The sequence below is a fragment of the Plenodomus lingam genome, assembly GCF_022343315.1.
Source record: "Plenodomus lingam strain CAN1 chromosome Unknown contig_26, whole genome shotgun sequence".
NCBI classification, from domain to species: Eukaryota; Fungi; Ascomycota; class Dothideomycetes; order Pleosporales; family Leptosphaeriaceae; genus Plenodomus; species Plenodomus lingam.
The window spans coordinates 48,477-68,473 of record NW_027093941.1 but is presented as its reverse complement, the minus strand read 5'-3'; the positions used below and the strand labels follow the sequence as shown (position 1 = coordinate 68,473).

General features: G+C 36.9%; 4 protein-coding genes across 4 annotated transcripts; 1 reads left to right on the top strand and 3 right to left on the bottom strand.

Annotated features, from left to right (window-relative positions):
* Positions 1–487: 487 nt before the first annotated feature.
* IAQ61_006314 (uncharacterized protein) lies at positions 488–1,019 on the bottom strand (the record flags this gene model as incomplete). The annotated part of the gene is made up of 2 exons (XM_003837724.2): positions 844–1,019; positions 488–769 (listed from the first exon to the last, which is right to left on the bottom strand). The coding sequence occupies exons 1-2, from the start codon at positions 892–894 to the stop codon at positions 488–490; spliced, it is 333 nt and encodes a 110-aa protein (XP_003837772.2). The 5' UTR covers positions 895–1,019.
* A 2,208-nt stretch (positions 1,020–3,227) lies between these two features.
* On the bottom strand, positions 3,228–4,190 carry IAQ61_006313 (uncharacterized protein; the record flags this gene model as incomplete). The annotated part of the gene is made up of 1 exon (XM_066097136.1): positions 3,228–4,190. The coding sequence occupies one exon, from the start codon at positions 4,188–4,190 to the stop codon at positions 3,228–3,230; it is 963 nt and encodes a 320-aa protein (XP_065952613.1).
* Positions 4,191–4,252: 62 nt separating this feature from the next.
* IAQ61_006312 (uncharacterized protein) lies at positions 4,253–4,817 on the bottom strand (the record flags this gene model as incomplete). Its single annotated transcript, XM_066097135.1, has 2 exons — positions 4,253–4,592; positions 4,711–4,817. The coding sequence occupies 2 exons, from the start codon at positions 4,815–4,817 to the stop codon at positions 4,253–4,255; spliced, it is 447 nt and encodes a 148-aa protein (XP_065952612.1).
* Positions 4,818–6,549: 1,732 nt separating this feature from the next.
* On the top strand, positions 6,550–7,375 carry IAQ61_006311 (uncharacterized protein; the record flags this gene model as incomplete). The annotated part of the gene is made up of 2 exons (XM_066097134.1): positions 6,550–6,625; positions 6,939–7,375. The coding sequence occupies 2 exons, from the start codon at positions 6,550–6,552 to the stop codon at positions 7,373–7,375; spliced, it is 513 nt and encodes a 170-aa protein (XP_065952611.1).
* Positions 7,376–19,997: the final 12,622 nt, after the last annotated feature.

Sequence of the window (19,997 nt, the reverse complement as noted above, 5' to 3'; positions counted from 1 at the left end):
AGCAACCTTCGTTGGCAGCAACACTACTAAGTACTTGACTAGTTTTAACAGGAAAGCAGTGGTTTAGGGAATATCAAGTCAGGCTCTCTTAGGAGAGAGGGTATCTTGTAAGGTATCTTTACAGTACTGAAGTACACAGAGGCGGATCTCGCGAAAGGAGGCACTTGACGGCAGCGACTTCGTATTAAAAGCTGCACCGAAGGTTGCGTCTCCTTTTCATGCGCGGAAGAACTGTTTCACTAGTTGACCCATTATTACAACGATGTAGGCTTCTTTGATTAAGTTTAAGGGGCAATACTAAGTATATTCACAGTAGGGACCCGTGATACCTTTAAGGTGCGATATTCATGAGGTAGCTGTGGCCTAATGACGAGGATAGTTCAAGAAATATAGAAGAAACTCAGTGTAAGATTCAGTGCCAGTCTATCACGCAAACACAAGTAGAGCTGCAAATTCGCAGTCGAGAGCAATTTAATCACAACATTAATTACGCTGATTCAGATCTAGAACAAACTCCCCGCTCCGCCTGGAATTGATTCCCCGCCTGTGGGGTCTTACAGCACGTGTCCCAATCAGACTGGATTGAATTCAACAGATTTACTGATTCTTGTTCTGTAGCCACATCCCAGCTGCAGTACCGGTAGTTGCCGAGACGCTTGTCTCCCTGTGTCACCTTTCCACCATAACGTTTGGTAGGGCAGCACTGCTCGACTCTAAGGGTAGCCGCGTCCATGTTGTCAGAAGCACAATCGCAACCGACGTTCCATTTCTGTTCATGAGTGAGTATAGATCCGTGTGGATTTCAGATAAAAATTTAAAAGCTGAACTCTTCAGCAAACATACACAGGCAATAGGAGCGACGAATAGGAGGCAGGTAGAAATTGTAAGCTTCATAGCAACGATAGTACCGATATTTTCTAACAGGGCAGCGATGAAAGTGCAATATAAGTTTGGATGTTAACAAAGTAGAGGGGGAAGATAACCAGTGGAAAAGGGGTGATCACGAGCTTAGGAATGATTTGGGAGATTGATCATTTGGTTGTAACTATCAGGATAGAGCTTAAATATATAGATCTTGAGCTCAGTAATCCGCTTGATCTTGATAAGCATACCCTGTGCTCATCGAGCTCGTGTTCTTTTCTGCAACATAACCAAGTTAGAAGTAAAGAGTGAGACAATATTGTAGATAAGCCCTAACTAATATCGGCGTATGTTAAGCTCTTCTGCTCGTATAGGTAATCAAATGAAGGGTATTTTTAGGCAATCTCACTAAAAATCAAACTCCATAACCTGCTTGCTGCTTATCCACGCAATTTGTCTGTAACGTTTAACGCCAAAGATATACGATTCACCATAGTATAGGAGATGCGCACGTCGTGTTGCATTGTTGCTAGCGTCCGTAATACAGCCGTCTCTAAGTTTAGAAAATGAAAAACGCATGGCTAACCAAAATTGGTCCGCCGGCTAGCCAAACTCTAGTAGGGAATACCAAGGCTGCGCGCGGTATACATGTGTTCGCGCAGCGCACGCCTAACTAACATCCTAATTACTATAAATATAAGGTGTGGAAATTTGGATCACTAGCTTAGGAATGATTTGGGAGATGGATCATTAGATTGTATCTACTACGATAGGACATAATATAAATAGAGCTTCAGCTACCCTTACCAGAAGGTGTATGATCGGTAAACCTTCCTTACCAGAGCTCCTTCTTTTGTTAGGCACTTGGCACTGAGCTGGCAGTCGATCAGATAGTGGGTCATACATGGGTATTGACCAGGATTGATCGGGATTGATCGGGATCAAGATGCTCCGTGATCCGGTTGTTATCCCTCCTGCAACAGTTATAATATTTTTGCTAATAGGAGGTGGTAATAATAGAGGTGGTGGTGATAGAGGTGGTGGTGATAGAGGTGGTGGTAGAGGTAGTAGAGGTGGTGGTAGTAATAGAGGTGGTGGTGGAGGTGGTAGTGGTGGTGGTGGAGGTGGTAGTGGTGGTGATAATAGAGGTGGTAGAGGTGGTGGTAGAGGTTTAAAGAAAGGAGGGGTACAGTACTTAAATAGTTAGTAGGAAACTATTTAGTCTATATAATACTAGTGGATTAATAGAAGTAGAATTATAAGTAGTTTACTTTTATAGAATATATAGTATAATAAACCCTATTTAGGTTTACTTCTTCTACCTAAACCACTTCTTAGTCTACTTTAGATAAATATTGCTACTGTAAACTAGTTTTGTACTACAGTAATAGTAGATAAAATTTAATACTCTATCTATAACAAGTGCAAGCACTTGTTCTAGTTCGTATTAGACTAGCTAAGATATTATTCGCCCTAATATAGCTCTAATATAGCTCTAACTATAGTCTAAAGCCCCTCTACCTCTATATATAAAGAAGCCTTATACTTATATATAAATAAGTAAGTTATTCTTATTCGTTTATATTAGACCTATGTAACAAGGTAGGCGCCCTGCCCCTAAAATGAATACTACGTCATCTCCCCTATCTGTACCAATTTGGCCATGGTCCAAAAGGTACGCACGAGAATACTTAAGCTAAGTAATCCTCGCATAGTATAATATATATGTCTTAGCTGAACAGCCTAAGATAATAGTGCTAGACCCTAGCGCCAACCCATGAACCTTGTTCAAGTCTAGCCTAGGCATCTAGTAAGCGCTAGCTATTTTTAGCCTAGCCTTGTTACAACCTATAGGTATAGTAATTAATCCTTTTCTATATAGGTGCGTACTCTTATATACCTTTAAGTTGTATTAGATCACTTTTAGATGCTCTGACCTACCTACGTTTTTATAGTTACCTGTGTGCGTAAGTTACCTATAGGGTACGTTAGCTTAATATCCTTATGCCGCTGGAAGGATACTAACTAGATTACGGAGTATCTTGATCCAATTAACCAATCTAAACCCTAATCAATATCCTTGATCTATACCCTACCTTATCCACTATCTGATCCATTGCCAGCTTACTTGCTAGCTTACTGCTAAGTGCCAAAATAGAAAGGAGCTCTAGTAAGGAAGGTTTACTGAAGCTCTATTTATATAAGTCCTATCGTAGTAGATATAATCTAATAATCCATCCCCCAAATTATTCCTAACCTTAGTGATCCAAATTTCTACAACAATATATAAGATAGAGAATAAAGATAAGTTTTTTATTTATGCCCTAATCTAGGATACTAATATTGCAACAATGATACCTACTTCCCTACTTTGGTATAGGAATAGCAGCAACACAAACACTATGCTTAGTCTCCTTTTCATACCTTAAACAGCAATCTAAAAAGCTAAAGGAATCACGCGAGTGGCGGCAAGCATAGTTGTAAACTACCTCGCCGCTATGTTCTTTGCAGCACCTCTGCGTAGTCTCAAGAGAGTTACAGTTGCAATCCTTTAGATTAGCTAGTGGATCTGGTGTTGGTGTTGGTGTTGGTGTTGGTGTTGGTGTAGGTTTACCAGTAAGGCTCATCGTGGACGATGCTGCTGACGAAGGGTGATTAGGTGCTGGCGATTTAGATGGTACTACGGTAGTTTGATTTCTTAGGTGTTCTTGGTGAAACAAGGCCTTTCTGACCTTAGGACTAAGGCCAATTTGGTCGACAAACTTAGGACCAGACAATCTGGGAAGCGGCGGCCTTGAGCACTGTGAGGGTTGGGGACTCGGCGTTGGGGAAGGAGTCGGAGTCGGAGTCGGCGTTGGGGTGGGTGTTGGCTTATCCTTTTTCACAGGCTCCTCATCTTTATTACCATTTCCCGGGGGTGCAGCACCTGGAGGTTTAGCAGCACCACCTGGCGGCGGGACGATAACAGGAGGGAGTAAGCCGCCGCCTTTATCATGGTGTGCAGGAGGTGAAGAAGAAGCCGGAGGACGATTGACGGGGGGAGAGGGAGTATTGCGGGGCGGGGGAGAACCTGAAGGGGCAGAAGGGTGCGTCGCATTGGTCCCAGGAATCCTGTGGTTCTGTGGAGGTGATGGGTGCGTCGCATTGGTCCCAGGAATTCTGTGGCCATGTCCCCTAATCCTTAGAAACTTTGGTTCAGATGGTCCGGCTGCGTCGCTGCATCGGTGTATAGCGGTGTTAGGGTTGGATGCGACGTATACCGCGAACCAAACGTAATTCTGGGCGTTATTAATCTTCTGCTCAGCTGGCAGGTGACCACATCTAAGCATGGAGAAGAGCGTTATCGTTAGATAGGCTTTACTTTGAGCGAGGAGACTGTGGGGGACTATACTCACTCATAAAACAGATATTCATAATCCTCACACACATTCTCTGCGCCCACAACAGCTCCAAAATGCTGAAACTCATGGAGTAAAGCAAACCCAGCATTAAACTTAACGGTCTGTGTCCTAATGCTTTCGATCAAGTCCTGAAGTGGATCTTGAAAAGTGAAGAAATAAGGACAGAGCAGTAAAACATTTGCATCCCCATCTTCTGTAGAACGATACTCGCTCGCGAGGGCGACTTTGTGAGGTGTGCAATCAGGGACGTCTGGTGCCGTGCATCCAATCACCACGCCGGTTGGATCTATTTCAGCAAAGATATCTTCGGACGTTGTGGGCCTGCGCATGCTCTCGGCCACATTCAGGAAGTGATTTGTTCTAATAGACTCTTTCTTCCCCCTATTTGCTATTAAACGATTAGTGGTTTTCAAATCAGCATTTAAAGCGCGTCAATAACGTACAGTACCCAAACCAGATGTCGAATGCCAGCGAGTTTTCAACATCAGGTCTCTCCAAAACATGAGCGGCGAAATTTGCTAATCGCTGGGCATCACTGAATGCCTGATAGATCATGTTCAACTGATTGTTTGAACACGAAAACTCGTCGTCGGACCCATAGGCTATAGTAAGAGAGGATAGTGCTCGCTTTTGCAGTGGTCTTCCAGGCTCATACTGGGGCGATTTAACGCTAAACACTCCAGTTCCAAAGGCTGCCAACCCGCAAAGGAAGAAGGCTTTAAGGGAAGAAATCGTATGTGGAAACATGGCTGCTTATCACCAGTCTAGGATGCCTCAGGGAGGATGCAGAGGGCCTGACTGATTGCAACAATGGAACCCAACGTAATGCAAAGAGGTCTAGAGTAAAAAGCAATAGAAGTTTTCGAGGACGATGAAAGAGTGCGGTTAATAGGCAAGAGGTTTTGGAGTATGCTAAAGTCCTATTTATCCCTCTCGTCGCAGGTAGGGCAATAACTTCGGTACTGGAAGTCATGTACAGGTGCTTGTTCAAAGCCGCTCACTAGGTTGTATGCACATGTTACAACGCAAATTAACAGGCCGTGAACTTGCGGTTTAGGAATCTTCAATGATCCTGAAATTCCGCGATACATACCCAAGAAGAATATTCGGACCTGTTTGAAACACTAACATGCATAGTTGCCTAATTTACTTGTCTATTTTCTTAATAGGACCAAATATATTAAGAACAATTTAGAACATATGCAATATATTGCGTAACTCCCAACAAACTCCCTATTTTAGGTTATTTTTTGTTACATATAAATAGGGTTTTTGTGCTACACATTATGTTAAAGTATATTAAAACAGAGCAATATTAACGCTACGGCTTATGTTAGAGAGATATTTCGGTGGTAATCTTATAAGACAGCTATAATTGCACCAGGATAAAATAGGAGTACCACTTTATATGCTATATTTAGTGTGAATGTGGTGGTGTTAGGTTTTACGGTTAGTAGAATTGTGACAGATCTGCAGCAACTGTGTGCAGAGACATCCCTAAATTATGGATACTTGGGAATACTTGTTATAATAAAAGACTTCAGAATCTAACCAAATTCATGAGATTTGCAATACAGTGCACCATAATTGTGCTTCTCCTCAAGCCATTACGCTGATTGTAGGAGAATTCACAATGTGTAGTAACACTAGGACATCAGAGAGAAGAAAGGCTGCGAAAATTCACCAATTCGCTCGCTTAATCCTACTCTTTCTTTCTAGTAGTATTAGGAGCACGGTCTATGATGAACGTCTCTTGCGGTGTCCTAAGATGGTGGTAAATTTTACGAGCCGCCTTTACATCTAGGAGATACGTTAACAAGTCCGCGAAAGACCTTTAAAGCTATCCAACTGTAGCATCCTATTATTTAACTGAATGGTGCTCCTTAAATACCATGATGTTTCAAATCTGTACAATTACCGGCAAAATACAATCGTACAGCCTACTCGCAATGTTTCTTGACTGCACAGTTGCAGCAGAACAGTATTGTTGCCCGAAACTTGGTCGGAACTAGAGAGTATTTAATATCTCAAAGCTGACTTAATACTTTGTATGGGATTGAGCCTTTGACAGAGCCATATGTTTTTGTTGGGGTGGGGCGGGGGGAGTGCCAATAATTGCTCTCAACTTGGACCAGCCCATGGGAAGGGACACCAGCTAGCGCAGCCCACCGGATACAGTCTTGAGTCCTGTACCGCACCATGCATCTGTCTTTGATGAATATTTCGTATCCTGACTGATGGTCAAATCGATTGCGATGATGATCGACAATCGTATGGGGGAATAATCATGTTGGAGTGTACCCATCCTGGTTCGAGAGAGCTTGTGACCTACGAACACGATGCGACCAACTGTTTTCGTGATAGTAATGGCGTAGTAGTGTAGAATAAACTTCGGTTTTTGGACTGTAGAAGGAAGATTGAACGAAGTCCAGAGGTCCGGCCTATACAAAAAAGGAAGCAATTGCCCTGCCAATTACACATTCGGACATACAGCACCACTTGTACGTTTGGAATCTTCCGATTGAGATGCTTATTATGAAGCTGCAAGTGGCAGTCGCGCTTTTTGCATATATACAATCATCTTCTGGGCTGCTTGACAATAACGCGCTGTCATTAACATACTTTGGCAAGTACGCGCCAAGGTACATCACCCGCATACCAATTTTTCGAATCCAGCAATCAACAACTCACCGACTTATATTACTACCGCTGGAAGATCTTTCGTACCCATCAGTGAGACCTGGGTTCGAATGGTTTCATTTCTACCGAGTTCCTTGATGACCTGGGTTGGCAAACCAAGCCATGGGCATCTCTTAACGATGCTACTGGCTTCCATCTGCTCGAAGGTCGCTGGTGTCACGATCGCCAATACAAAGAAGATTATGCAACGTCCATGTACAGCTCCAACAGCAATACGCGACAATTCTCGGAAAGCATGGCTGTGGCAAGGATATCTGATAGACGGTGTTGCAGCAGATGCGACGGCTCGCCTCGATGCTATGGAGAATGTCTTCAACGCGTGGCAGGACTCGCTCGACCCTTCAAAGGGTCTCTACTGGGTGGAACCTCTGCGAGATGCAACAGAATACAGAATACACAATCTTGAGTATTGACGCGACGAATGACAAAGATGGATTTGGGGGTGGCCAGTCCTTCCGTCCAATATGCGAATGCCAAAGCAATCGCCAGCCTTGCGGCACTCAAAGGCGGTTTGGCCAGCACGGTTACCGACTTAACGTGATCCACCACCGAGCGCCCACCCCCACCGAGCGCCCACCAACACCAAAATCCACCACCCACTAAATGAGGATATTGCGCCACCCACAATAGCTATTATTACGAGATTTCTTAGAGTCGCGATTATTAGATCTATTAGAGTAGATTAAATATTTTAGATTATGTAAGCAGCTTTTTAGGGGGTCTAATTAGGCGCCCACGCTATAAAGTTGCCTCTACTACTATATCCTCTTCTACTAGCTCCTTATTAACCACCTTAGCTAGTATAATAGTAGGAGGCTTAAGGATTTGCCTCTTGCCTATTTAGGACGTTTTAATATTATTTTAGAGTTACTTTTCTAGTTACTTAGTAGTTTTCTACTTATCACGTGCAGTAGCTTTTTAGGTAGCTTTCTCCTCCTACTCCTTCTTAGTAATTACTTAATTTAGGCGACGCTCCTCTATAAGTTAAGCTTTAGCAAGCTTCTATTACTTATAAAGCTTAATTACCTCGCTTTTTTAGTGTTGTAGCTCCTGTTCTTTAAGGTTCTTTTACTCCTAGAGCTTGAACGCTTGCTCTACCTTTAATAGTAAAATAAATTAGGCACTACTACTATAATTATTGTTAGGGGGTAATAATAGAGGTTTACCACGCTTCCTACGCTTCTTCTTATTAGCTAGGGTAGCCCTTAGGTGTTTATTTTTATAGTTAAGTAGAGTATTTCTTACTAATATAGTGTAGATTGTCTAGCTAAGCTTCTTTAACTATTTATTATAGATATTAATTATAGTATTATAGAGTAACTACTCTATCTTTCTCTAATTGCTTGCACTTAATATTAAGGTTATACTATTGCTTAAAGAAGGCTAGTTGCTATTATTTATAGGTGCTTTAAACCTTAAAAGGATAATATTAGGGTTAAGTAGTAAGATGCCTATTGCTTTAAAAGCTGTTAATATTAGCTTTTCCTTAAAGGTATTGCTCTATGCGGTATTAAATAACTAGTAGAAATCCCTCTTAGTGATGCTTGTGAGCCCTTAGAAGCTATCTAGAAAACTAGATAGTTAAGCTTTATATAAAGCTGCGAAGGGAGCAAATACCACAACGTTAAGCGGCTAAAGGGTGTAAGTGCTGTAAGGGGGATATATTATAAGTAGGATCTTATATTTATTATAGTACTTAATAAACTCTATTATTACGTAAGATCTATAGCTATTAAGGATAAAGAGCTAGTATAAAGTACAAGCTTTGGCTTTTGTCTCGCAATTAAACACCTCCTTAAGCTAGGATACCCCTAGGGTGTGGCTCGTCCACCCACTTAGTAATCCTGCAAAGAAAGCTTAGTGTTATAATAGGTTAAAATCTTATGTTGCAGGAGGGATATCAACCAGATCACAGAGCATCTTGATCCAATTAATCCCGATCAATACCCCTGTATAACCCACTATCTAATTAACTGCTAGCTTACTGCCAAGTGCCTAATAAAAAGCAGGAGCTCTAGTAAGGAAGGTTTACTAATTATTCACCTTCTAGTAAGGGTAGCTAAAGCTCTATATATATAAGTACAATCGTAGTAGATATAATCTAATAATTTATCTCCTAAATTATTCCTAACCTTAGTAATCTAAATTTCTATAGTTATAAGCCTAGTTCGCGCTTTACCTTATTAAAGATCGTCCTATCTATTTAAGCGTATTATTTAACTTAGACACTAAGCTAGCAAGCTTTACTCTTTCTTTATACTATTTCTTAAGCAGAAGCTTACTTATTACTCTTCTACTATAAGCGACTAAATCCTAAAGGGGGATATCCTACTTACTAGATTAACTAACTAGCCTACTTAGTATATTTAATTCAGATACTATGCCCTAACTAAAGGGATCTAGGTAGAGGTAGACCCTAAGGCTCTAGATGCTAAAAACTACTTTAAGAATAAACCTATTAAGCCTAATATACTAACAGATATTACACTATCTAATATAATAAGCAAGCAGTATAAACTCTAAATAGTATAGTACTAAGCTCGCTTATTAGATTAGGTATTAAAGTTATTAGTAATCTAGAACCTTTTTGCATAGGTTAATAATATAGTAGATTAAGGGATCCTTACCCTAGCCTATATAGAGCTTGTTAATTAAGGAAGAGTAACCCTCTAAGTACTAATCTAAGTGCTCCGTAATAACCTAGCGCTAACTAATTTAAGCGCTATAACACTAGCAAGATTATAGTACAAAGCTTATCTTACTAAGGCAAAGATAAGTAGCTAAGATGCTAATTACTAGTAGAAGGAGTAGATAATCCTATATACGCAAGCTAAGGTATACAACGTTCCTAATATTAAAGGATAGCTTATAGTATAGGATTATCTTAAAGCTCTATCTACTAGGATCTTACTAGATTAGGGTTAAACTATATTTTAAAGGATTATTAAAAAGTTAGTAATAGGAGAGCTAACTTATAACCTCCTACAGGTTGCCAAGATCTATTTATTACTGCTCTAAGAGAACAATATAAGATTAAGCTCTAAGGGTCCTAGAGTATTTGTAACAATAGGAGCTCCACCTTCTAATTAACCTAAGAAGGAGTCTTTATACCTATATAGTAGATCCTACCTATAGAAACCTCCTAAATATAAAAATGTTATTAAAGCTTAGACTAATATAGGTAACAAGCTTACTACTACTTAATAATTAGAGATTAAGAAAAAGATTAATAGGAATCTAAAATTTAAAGAGTTAAGAAAAGCTCTAATTAAGTCCTATCCTATTAATCAAGATTATAGTGGTAAGGCAAGCACAATCACCTATCTAGGCAGTATCTAGGCGGCACTAATTAACCCTATATTAATAGCAGAGAAAATAAACAGGATCTATTTAACTATAGACTTTAAAGCTTACGCTCTATTAAAGAGCACTATCTTTAATAATAGGGGTATAGTACACCTAGTTAATAATATAAGCTACCTAGAAGAAAGCTTGTTTAGATTAGTTAAATATAAGATAGTTAAAGCAGGAACTTAAGCTTTTCTAATCTTAGGCAGAGGGACTAGAGTAATCCTTAATGCTCTTAATAGACTAAGAGGTCCAAAAATAGAAGATTTAGTGCTTACTAATATAGTGTTAGTAGAAGGTTTTTATGTAAATATTATATTAGAAGCTTAATTGCTTAAAGTAGGAGTTTAGTTCCTTAGGCTAGATACCACCTTGCAGTTTAGATTATTAGAAAAGAGCGTTGTATTAGCCAAGTTACTACACAAGTTTAACTTAACTTTCCTAGAATATAAGCCCTCTACCCCTTATTAAATAATCTAAAGCATAGTGCCTAAATAACCCTAACAATCCTAGATAACTCACCTATAACACGATAGTAAGGAGCTTTAGCACTAATAATTAGGCTATTTAGGACCTAAGGCGCTTAAAGCTCTAGTTAAGTTAGTAATAAATATTAGGATTAAAGGAACTCCTAGGAGCAAATACAAGCACTACGCTATTACACATGCCTAATAGGTTATATTAAGAAGACTAAGGGAAAGATTACCACGTCTATACTACTAGGTATTATAGGATCTATTTAACATGCTAATAGGTATAGCTTACAAGCAATAGATCTTGGTATTAAAGTGCGACTACTTAGGAAAGCTTTATACCTATCTACTATAAGCTAAAAACCTTAATAAGATTATATAGGTGTTTAAAAATTTTAAGAGCTTAATACTTAACTAATATAAGCTTAGTATAGTTAAGATTATACAAGATAACAATGTTGTAACACTCTCTTAGCGTAGCAAATCTTGCTTTTAGATCTAGGTAGCTAATAATAGTATTAAAATTAAGAGCTCACCTATATATACCTATAAACCTAATAGAGGAGTAGAAAGAGTAGGGCAGGAGATTATAACAAAATTAATTAAAATAAGGATTAGTGCTAACCTACTAATAAAGCTCTAGCCTAAAATTATTAAAGCAGCGACTTAGCTCTATAATATAAGCCTATCCTATGCTTACAATATAATATTACCTAATAAAGTGCTAGATTGTTAGTTTACTAGATACTTTAGGTAGTAGCAACTAGAGCAGATAAGGGAGGCAACTACTAATCTCTACCCTGATTAGAGCGGAATATACGCCTATAGCTATTAAGCTTACCCCCTTAATAGAGATTAAGCAGCTAGGCGTTACAAGAGGGTTTTTAAGGTAAACCCTTAGGGTTATATTAGATATCTAGTAGGATATAGAGCATCTAATATATACAGGATATAGATCCCCTTGCTTAATTAGATTATTATAATATAGAACATTACCTTTAATAAGGATCTTTTCTATAAAGAGAAAGATCTAGAGTAGCTTTAATAGTTAGAGGCTTAAAAGATAGTTAATATTATTAGCAAAGATAAGATCTGTAATACAGGAGAAGTATATAAAGAGCTTAATATCTTTAATTAGCTTTATATTACGGTAGAGTAATATAAGGAGTCTAGTAAGCAAGGAGGACTAAACCTAGCGTAGGAGCTAGGGGGTAGGGTAGAGCTAGAGGAGGTAGATAATTAGGCTAGCTAGCCTAGTAATTCACAACCCCCTAAGCAGACACCTCTAGCGTAGGTACTAAGCATAGCTAGCTTAGCACAAAGGATCTATGCAAAGTCCTCTAAGCTAATAGGACTCTAAACTCCTAAACTAATACTAGAACTAAACTTTAGTATAGGAGACAAAGGATCTATATAGGTTATAGATTAGGGTCTTACTACCTAAGATAGTAGTAATCTAACTTACTTTAACGCTATAATAGGTAGCTCCTAGGAAAGACCTAGAGGGGAGAGTGCTATTAGTGGGTCACTCTATAAGAGCACAGAGATAGGTAAGGGCACCCTATCTAGCTCTTATAAGGGTAGTAAGCAGAGCTCCTACCTACCTACTTTAGGACTAGATTCTGTATCTCCTATAGATCCCTTACAAGCAGCACCTAGAGCTCCTAGAAGAAGTAGAAAACTATAAGTTAAAGGACTACTACTAACGCGTATTAGTAAGCAAGCTTAGGGACAGGACCCTAATAAACTACTAGGAGGCTCCACAAGTACAGGGATATATATAGTAATAGATCTATTAGATATAGATCTAATTAGAAATCCCTTGCATAATCTTTTAGTATATCCTAAACTAAACGCTATAATCCACGCTATAATCGCAGTAGTAATAGGGAGCAAATCTCCTAAAAACCCTAAAAGAAATACGCACTAGGACGCTCTATAAAAAGAGCTAAAATAATAGAAGGATCTCTATAACTACTAAATAGGATAGCAATTTAGAGACGTAGTATATAAAGAAATTAATACTCTACTAAAAGCTAGTACCTAGGAGGAGATTAATAGGCTAACTATAGGAGAGTGTCTACTCCTACTTAAATAGGTGTTTATATACAAGCTTGATTAGGATAGTTACCTAAGGATATTAGTTTGCGAACTTTTGCTGTTAAAGTACCAAAAAATTGGCTTGTGCGTTAGGACGCTAGACAGCAAAAGCTAGCTTGGCGAGGAACATCAAAACTTTTGAACGAACTTTGCCGCTAAAACTAGCAAAAGGACGCTAGATAGTAAAAGTACGCTAGATAGCAAAAGCTAGCTTAGTAAGGAACATTAAAACTTTTAAACAAACTTTGCTACTAAAACTAGTAAAAGGACGCTAGATAGCAAAAGTACGCTAGATAGCAAAAGCTAGCTTAGCGAGGAATATTAAAACTTTTGCATGAACTTTACTACTAAAACTAGCAAAAGGACACTAGATAGTAAAAGTACGCTAGATAGCAAAAGCTAGCTTAGCAAGGAATACTAAAACCTAGACGTAAACTTAGTTGTTAAAACTAGGGAAAGCTATATAGCAGCTATTAATACTATAGTTTCCTATACTTATAGTAATTTAGCAACGTCTATTTAATCCCTTAAGTAGCTAGAAATTATAGAAGAGGCACAAAATTATAGACATACAAATACTACAATAGTTTTAATAGGGGATAATAGTAGTATAGTAAGTGCTAGTAACTGCAATAGGTAAAGCTAGCGATTATAAGGATCCTTAGGAATTTTCTACCTATACCGCGCCTAAAATGCTAGGCATAAGAGGACTAACAACCTACTAGGTATTTCTACGCTCTAAGGTAACCTAGAATAGACTAGTTAGCTATAGGGCATTTGCTACTTGCGCTGTTATATTAGGTGAACTAGGGACTTTCTAGCTAAGTAATTTCCTACTATTAGAATTAAGTATTAGTTATATAAAATAGTATAGTTTACTAATAGGTGCTTTGCTATGTCCCTACGTTATATTAATAGCTAGGAGGCTACTAACTAAGAGTTAGGAACGTCTATATTATCTAATACTACCTTAAAGTTTCTCTGCGTGTCTACTACAGGTAGAAGTAAATCTAGCAAGTTGTACTCTCTAAGTTCTCTACTATCTACTATTTCTAATAATAGCTCCCCTAGTAGCTATTCTTCTTACAGATAGCTTAGTAATAATAGTTTAATTACCTTAGCTATATCTTTAACCCTCTTGTTATATTGCGTAATTATTTTAATCTATTCTTGCAAGACCTATAGGGGTCTTCTTTCTATAAAAGAGTTTAGTACGCTACCTCTTAGTAAAAGGGTAAAAATCCTAACCCTAAACCTATCCTTTAACATTTTCTATCGTTTGCTATATTCTAGGTACTAGGACTAGGCTTAATAGCTTGTTAGATTGTCCTGCACTAATATAGTGTTGCTATTCTTATCCTAATAGACCTTACTAAATAACTACTCTCTTGCTACTATAGTAAGGCCCCTCCCTTACTAACCTATTAACTTTACTCTCTACTATAAGAGGCCTTCTAAACGTTTATACTCCTTATATAGTGCTGCTATTACCTACTAGTGCTATATATCTCCTAAGATATTAGCTATTTTACTCTACTTTACTATAGCTAATAGCTAACAAAAGCTCGCAACCTTAATTCCTATAAGTGTAAGGCTTGTTCCCTGCCCTACGCCACGTGTCTAGGTAAGCTAGGTTGCTAGCATACTTTTGTTACCTGTGGCACATTCTATTATACTAGCGTCTATTAGCCCTAGCACCTATACCCCTATATTTGCAAAGAGCCTCTTGCCCTCTTAATAAAGTTCTTGCTAGGTATCTAAGATAACGCGCTAATCCTATAAATAGTTAACTATAGCTACTATACTTGCCTAGTGTATTATTTTAGCAACTTCCTTTACACTAATACTATATAATAACTTTACAAATACTTAGTATTATTGCTTAGTAGAATTATATATAATATATTCTTGCTTAGCTTTAATAAAGTCCTATATATTTATAATAGCCTCTAATATAGTAATATTAAACTTCTCCTTAAGTTACTTGTTAACTTAGCAAGTTATAGGTTCTTTGTAGGTATAGGTGCGTTTTGTAGCGTTTTTATTAAAGGAATCTAGCACTACGCTAATAGCTTCCTTATAGATATTATTAATAAGTTATAAAAGCTAGTCCTTACTAATATATTAATATATCTATTTTAGTGCAGCATCTAGGTTATATATAATAAATGCTTAGATAGGCTCTGCTATGTGTGTAATAAAGCAGAATTTTAGTTTGTCCTAGTCTACCTTGTTAAACACACTATAGACTAGGTAAGAAAGGTTAGTGTTGCCCTTAATCTCTACTAGAGACAATCCTAGAGTCCCTTAGGTTATAGTATAGGTAGTAGTGTCTAGGAAAAGTGCTATAAAGCTATCTTGTATACAGGTTAAGCAGTTAGGAGTAGCTAGTAGGGTTACTAGCGCAACACGCGGATAAATTATTACACTAAGGTTAGTTAGTGCTAATAATTTGCTAACGCAGGTATATAGAAATCTACCTAGCAAGGGGAATCCTTACACCACACACTCCTTATTTTAGCTACAGTTTTATAATATTATCTCCCTTAATACTACCTATTATATCTCTATTATTTCTATATTCTAAAATATCCTCTACTATATCCTTACTCTCCTGCTATCTTAACCTAAATAAAGTCTATAGGATCCTTATCTACGCTTTATATAGAACTATTATCCTACCTAGCTATATTAAAAAATACTTTAATAAATATTACAGTTAAGATATTATACCTAAGGACTATATCTAGCTTTAAGTAGAAGTAGATAAGCTATATAAGACTACCTAACTTAAGTTAGCCTATACTAACTTCTAGTTCTCTAAACTAGATAGTAGCCCTTTTAATAAAATTACCTTTCTTAAATTACACGTATATATAATCTACAAATCTTACAGGTATATCTGCACTAAGAAAAGTACCTATAAGACTATAAGGGAGCATATATGTAAAGCACACAATCTGCCTAAAGCTAAGTATTCTAATACTCTAGAGGATATTACTAACCTTGTGCGGTTAGGTTTTAGCTAGTAATACTTTACTAGGACTTTAGGCAAGGCTAGTGGCCTAAATATAAACTACTTTTTTAAAGTAATCCCTTCCTAGATAACTAGTACCCTAGCTCCCTCTATACCTACTAATAAGTAAATATAACTATTACCTACCGCGTACTAGCTATAAGATACCCTAGAGGAAGACACTGCCTATATATCTAGAAATGCATCTCTAGGCCTGTTAGAGTAGCTCTAAGCGTAACTAGAAAGCGTAACCTATTAGGCCTAGAAGGAGCAGAAGGATTATATTAATACTATGCCTTAAGGGGATGCTATATAGACTAACCTATAGCTTGCCTATACCTAGTTTCTAGAGGTTTTACCTATAACTTAGGATAAAGGTCTCTAATATATATAAACCCTAATAGCACTACAAGACCCTACCCTATACTATCTCTACTCTACTATTAAAAGTATAGTGCGTATATAGCAAAATTTAATAGTAAAAACTTCTTAATATACCTAGATCTAGGTAATATAAGAGGATGTGTATAATATCCTATTATATCCTCTTAAGACCTATTAAGCCCTCTCCCTTTAGTATATACTACTATTATAAAAGATCTTTATCTTCTTCTACTAGGTGTATATATAGAAACTAGAGGCACCTACCTAACTATAACTATCCCTACCCTAATAAGATACTTAGAATTAAGTTATGTATTACTTAGATTAGGACACCTATCCCTTAGAGGTAAACGTATTCTATAACTAGACCTACCTAGAGCTACTTAAATAGCTTTGCTACACCTTCTTTCTCTCCCTTATTAAGTAGACTAGTATAGAGGACAACTTTAAGCTTACCCTTATAGTAGCTATAGCTTTTATAATAATCTCTCTATAAGCTAAGTATTTCTAAGAAGGATATAACTTTGCAACTAATATTACTACTCTAAAGAAGATAATTTGCCTAGCTAGCATCTAAAAGTTTAGAGAGTAGTTTACTAGTAACCTAAAAGTATTATAAGCTACTAGCATAAATAGCGCTGTTAGCTACAAAGAAGCTATGCTATTATTCTAGGAATAACTATAAGCATACAAGGACTAAAAGTTACCTTTATAGGACTTATAAGAGGTAGCACACTAATCTCTTATAGATATGTTTAAGATATAGGTATATAACTACCTAATAATAGAGTACCCTACTCTAATAAACTAGTTAATTAATATAGCCTAGTACCTTAGCCGCTTTTACTATAGTAAGAACCTAGATACCTTTATCTACTAGAGTAGCAATACTATAACTATACGTAGCACGCGCACTATACTCTCTAAGTTTATATCTATAGTCTATAATAAGTATAAAAGGGCATCTACTTTACTATATAAGCTTGCTTTTATAGCATAGCGTAGCATACTACCTAATATTCCTTAGGATAATCTTATTAAAGACCTAAACACTAAGGCCCTAGGATTTAGTATCTTCTTACTAGATAACCTACTTCTTGCTAAGTAGTTAAAGTTTATCTTAGAGCAGCTCTTTTCTATATACAAGCAGGGACTCCCTATACTACTACAAGACCTATAGAGTTTACGCTAGGTGCTTAAGTATTATAAGAAAGTGTAAGAATTTCTTTAATATCTAGCTAGACTTTTCTACTATAGTAGTAGTTAACTAGCTAGAGGTATAAAACTGCTTAGTATCTACTATAAGAATCCTAGCAATAGCATGCTGCGCAATATCTTCTTATACTAAGGACTTATTACTATAGTTCTATAGTACTATAAGGGGTATAATAGAGATAAATTACTTAAGGTAGTCTACTACTTTTTACTTTAAAGTATTAGTAGTCTCTTTGTGTAGTACTTGTGGCTTATACGCCCTTTCTACACACTAATTTAACATAACGCCTACCTAAGTGTCTAAGAAAGCTATTTAGCGCGTGCTACTAGCTCCCTACTCTAGTCTAAAGCTAGTAGCACCTAACACACTTCTTCTAAATAGCTAAGGTAGAGTATTAAATAGGTAACTAAATAATAGATAGGCTAGAAGATTAATCTTAGCATAATACAACACTTGCTAATTACTATAGGATAAAGGATTAGCGGCGCTAATTAAATACTAGGCAAATTATCTAAAGAGGAAGTAGATAAAATAGTAGATATAGTAGAAGATAAAGAACGCAAGTTATAAGCAGGATACACTACACTAATAGTATATATAATTTACGCCCTAGATATCTAGTATATATTTACTAGATAGTTTAATTAGGCCTATAGATAGTACTAGGTATTAAAAGAGTAGCACGCTGCCCTTAGATTTTAACTAGTAACTAAGCTAGATAAGTCCTTAGACTTACTAAAGCCTAAACCTAAAATAAAGGATATAGTAGACTATATCTAATATAACTATAAATAGCTACTATAGGAAAACTTTAGGAAGCAAGTAGTCTTCTAGCCCCTATAAAAGAAGGTGATTAGAGCTATTATAAGTAGGGAAACTGTAGTTGCCTTTATTACTAGGACTAGTAGTAGCAAAAGCTTAACCTTTCTCCTTCTAGCATATTTTCCTAGCTATAGTTAAACTATTATTATTATACCCCTAGCTGCCCTTTAATATAATATTATAGAGTAATATAAGTAGTATAGTATTAGGGTTAGTATATAGGTAGATAGATATTGCAATTAAAGCGTATTAATTATCCTAGCTACGCCTAAATATATTGCTTAACCTAGCTTTATAGAGATAGTATAGCGCCTTAGTAGCACTAGCAGCCTAGAGTAGATTGTTATTAATAAGTTCTACTATATGCTACTTCCTAACTATATATACTAACCCTACCTACTAGATTTAAGAAAGGTAACTTAGTTTAGGGTAAGGCTTACCCTCCTCTTAGCTACTATACTAGCCTAGTAGCAAGTGGATGCCTTTTAACTACTAGGCGTGCTAACTAATATAATCCCCTTTTATATCTCTACTTTATAACCTAATCTTGCCTAGTAGGTACAAACTATTAACCTGTCTAGCAAAGAAAATATACCTAATATAGCTAAGTACGTTAGGGCTTAGCACTAGTAATATAGTAAGGTGTTAGTTTATTATAATATAACTACGCTTATAGAAGCACTAAGTAGCTAAATCTAATATAGCAAGTTTTATAGCAAAATGCCCCTAGGGGAGCGGTAAGCTAGCTAAGATACATTCTCCACGGCGCCTAATAGGATCCTTATTATAACTACTACTTTCCTAGTTAGAGTCTATATACTAAATATTCACGTAGTCCTTTAGTTTACGCTACTAGACTACTTAATTAGCTTTATTTAGGGAGGTAGGAGGGGTAGGCAAGATAGGTAACTATATATTATACGTATAATTCTCTCTATATAACTACCTAGTCTATATTACTATAAGGCAGATATAATAGCTAAGGCTATAGTAGATATATTTATCTAATAAGATATGCCTTAACCCTTCTACTAGCGCTAAGTGCTTAGAGAATACTTTAATAATAATATAATATGCTAGATATACTAGGTAGATAAATAGGTATATAATATATATAAGAAACGTATGCTACGCAAACCTAACTCTATAGATAGTAGTATAGCTAGTAGTTCTATAGAAAAGCTAAGTTAGATATTGTAAAACTTGTTCTAGTTAGAGTTACTATCTACACCTATATAAGCGGCACAACGCTACACTACATCCTCTCTAATTAACCTTACTATCTCCCCCCTACGCAGCACCTATAGGGTCCTATTAGTCTGCTAGGGAACTACTAAGAATAGTTCCCTAGAGCCCTAGTCCTTAATATAGTAACTATAAGAGTCTAGACCTTATATACTATCTTAACTACTACCTAAAAGTATCTAAACCCCTATAAAGCAGGTATATAAAGAAAGTAAGTTTTACCTATATAGGTTATTTAGACTATAGCTAACTACACACTAGTTGCTAGCCTACAGGATCCTAAAGGGAGTGCAAGTTAAACCTTTAGAGCCACACGACAAGTATAAGAATTAGATTTTAATATAAACGCCCTAATAGAAGTCTAGGCTAAGCGCACTTAATTATTCTATAAGGAACTACTAGAGATATAGCGCTACTAGATTATATATTGT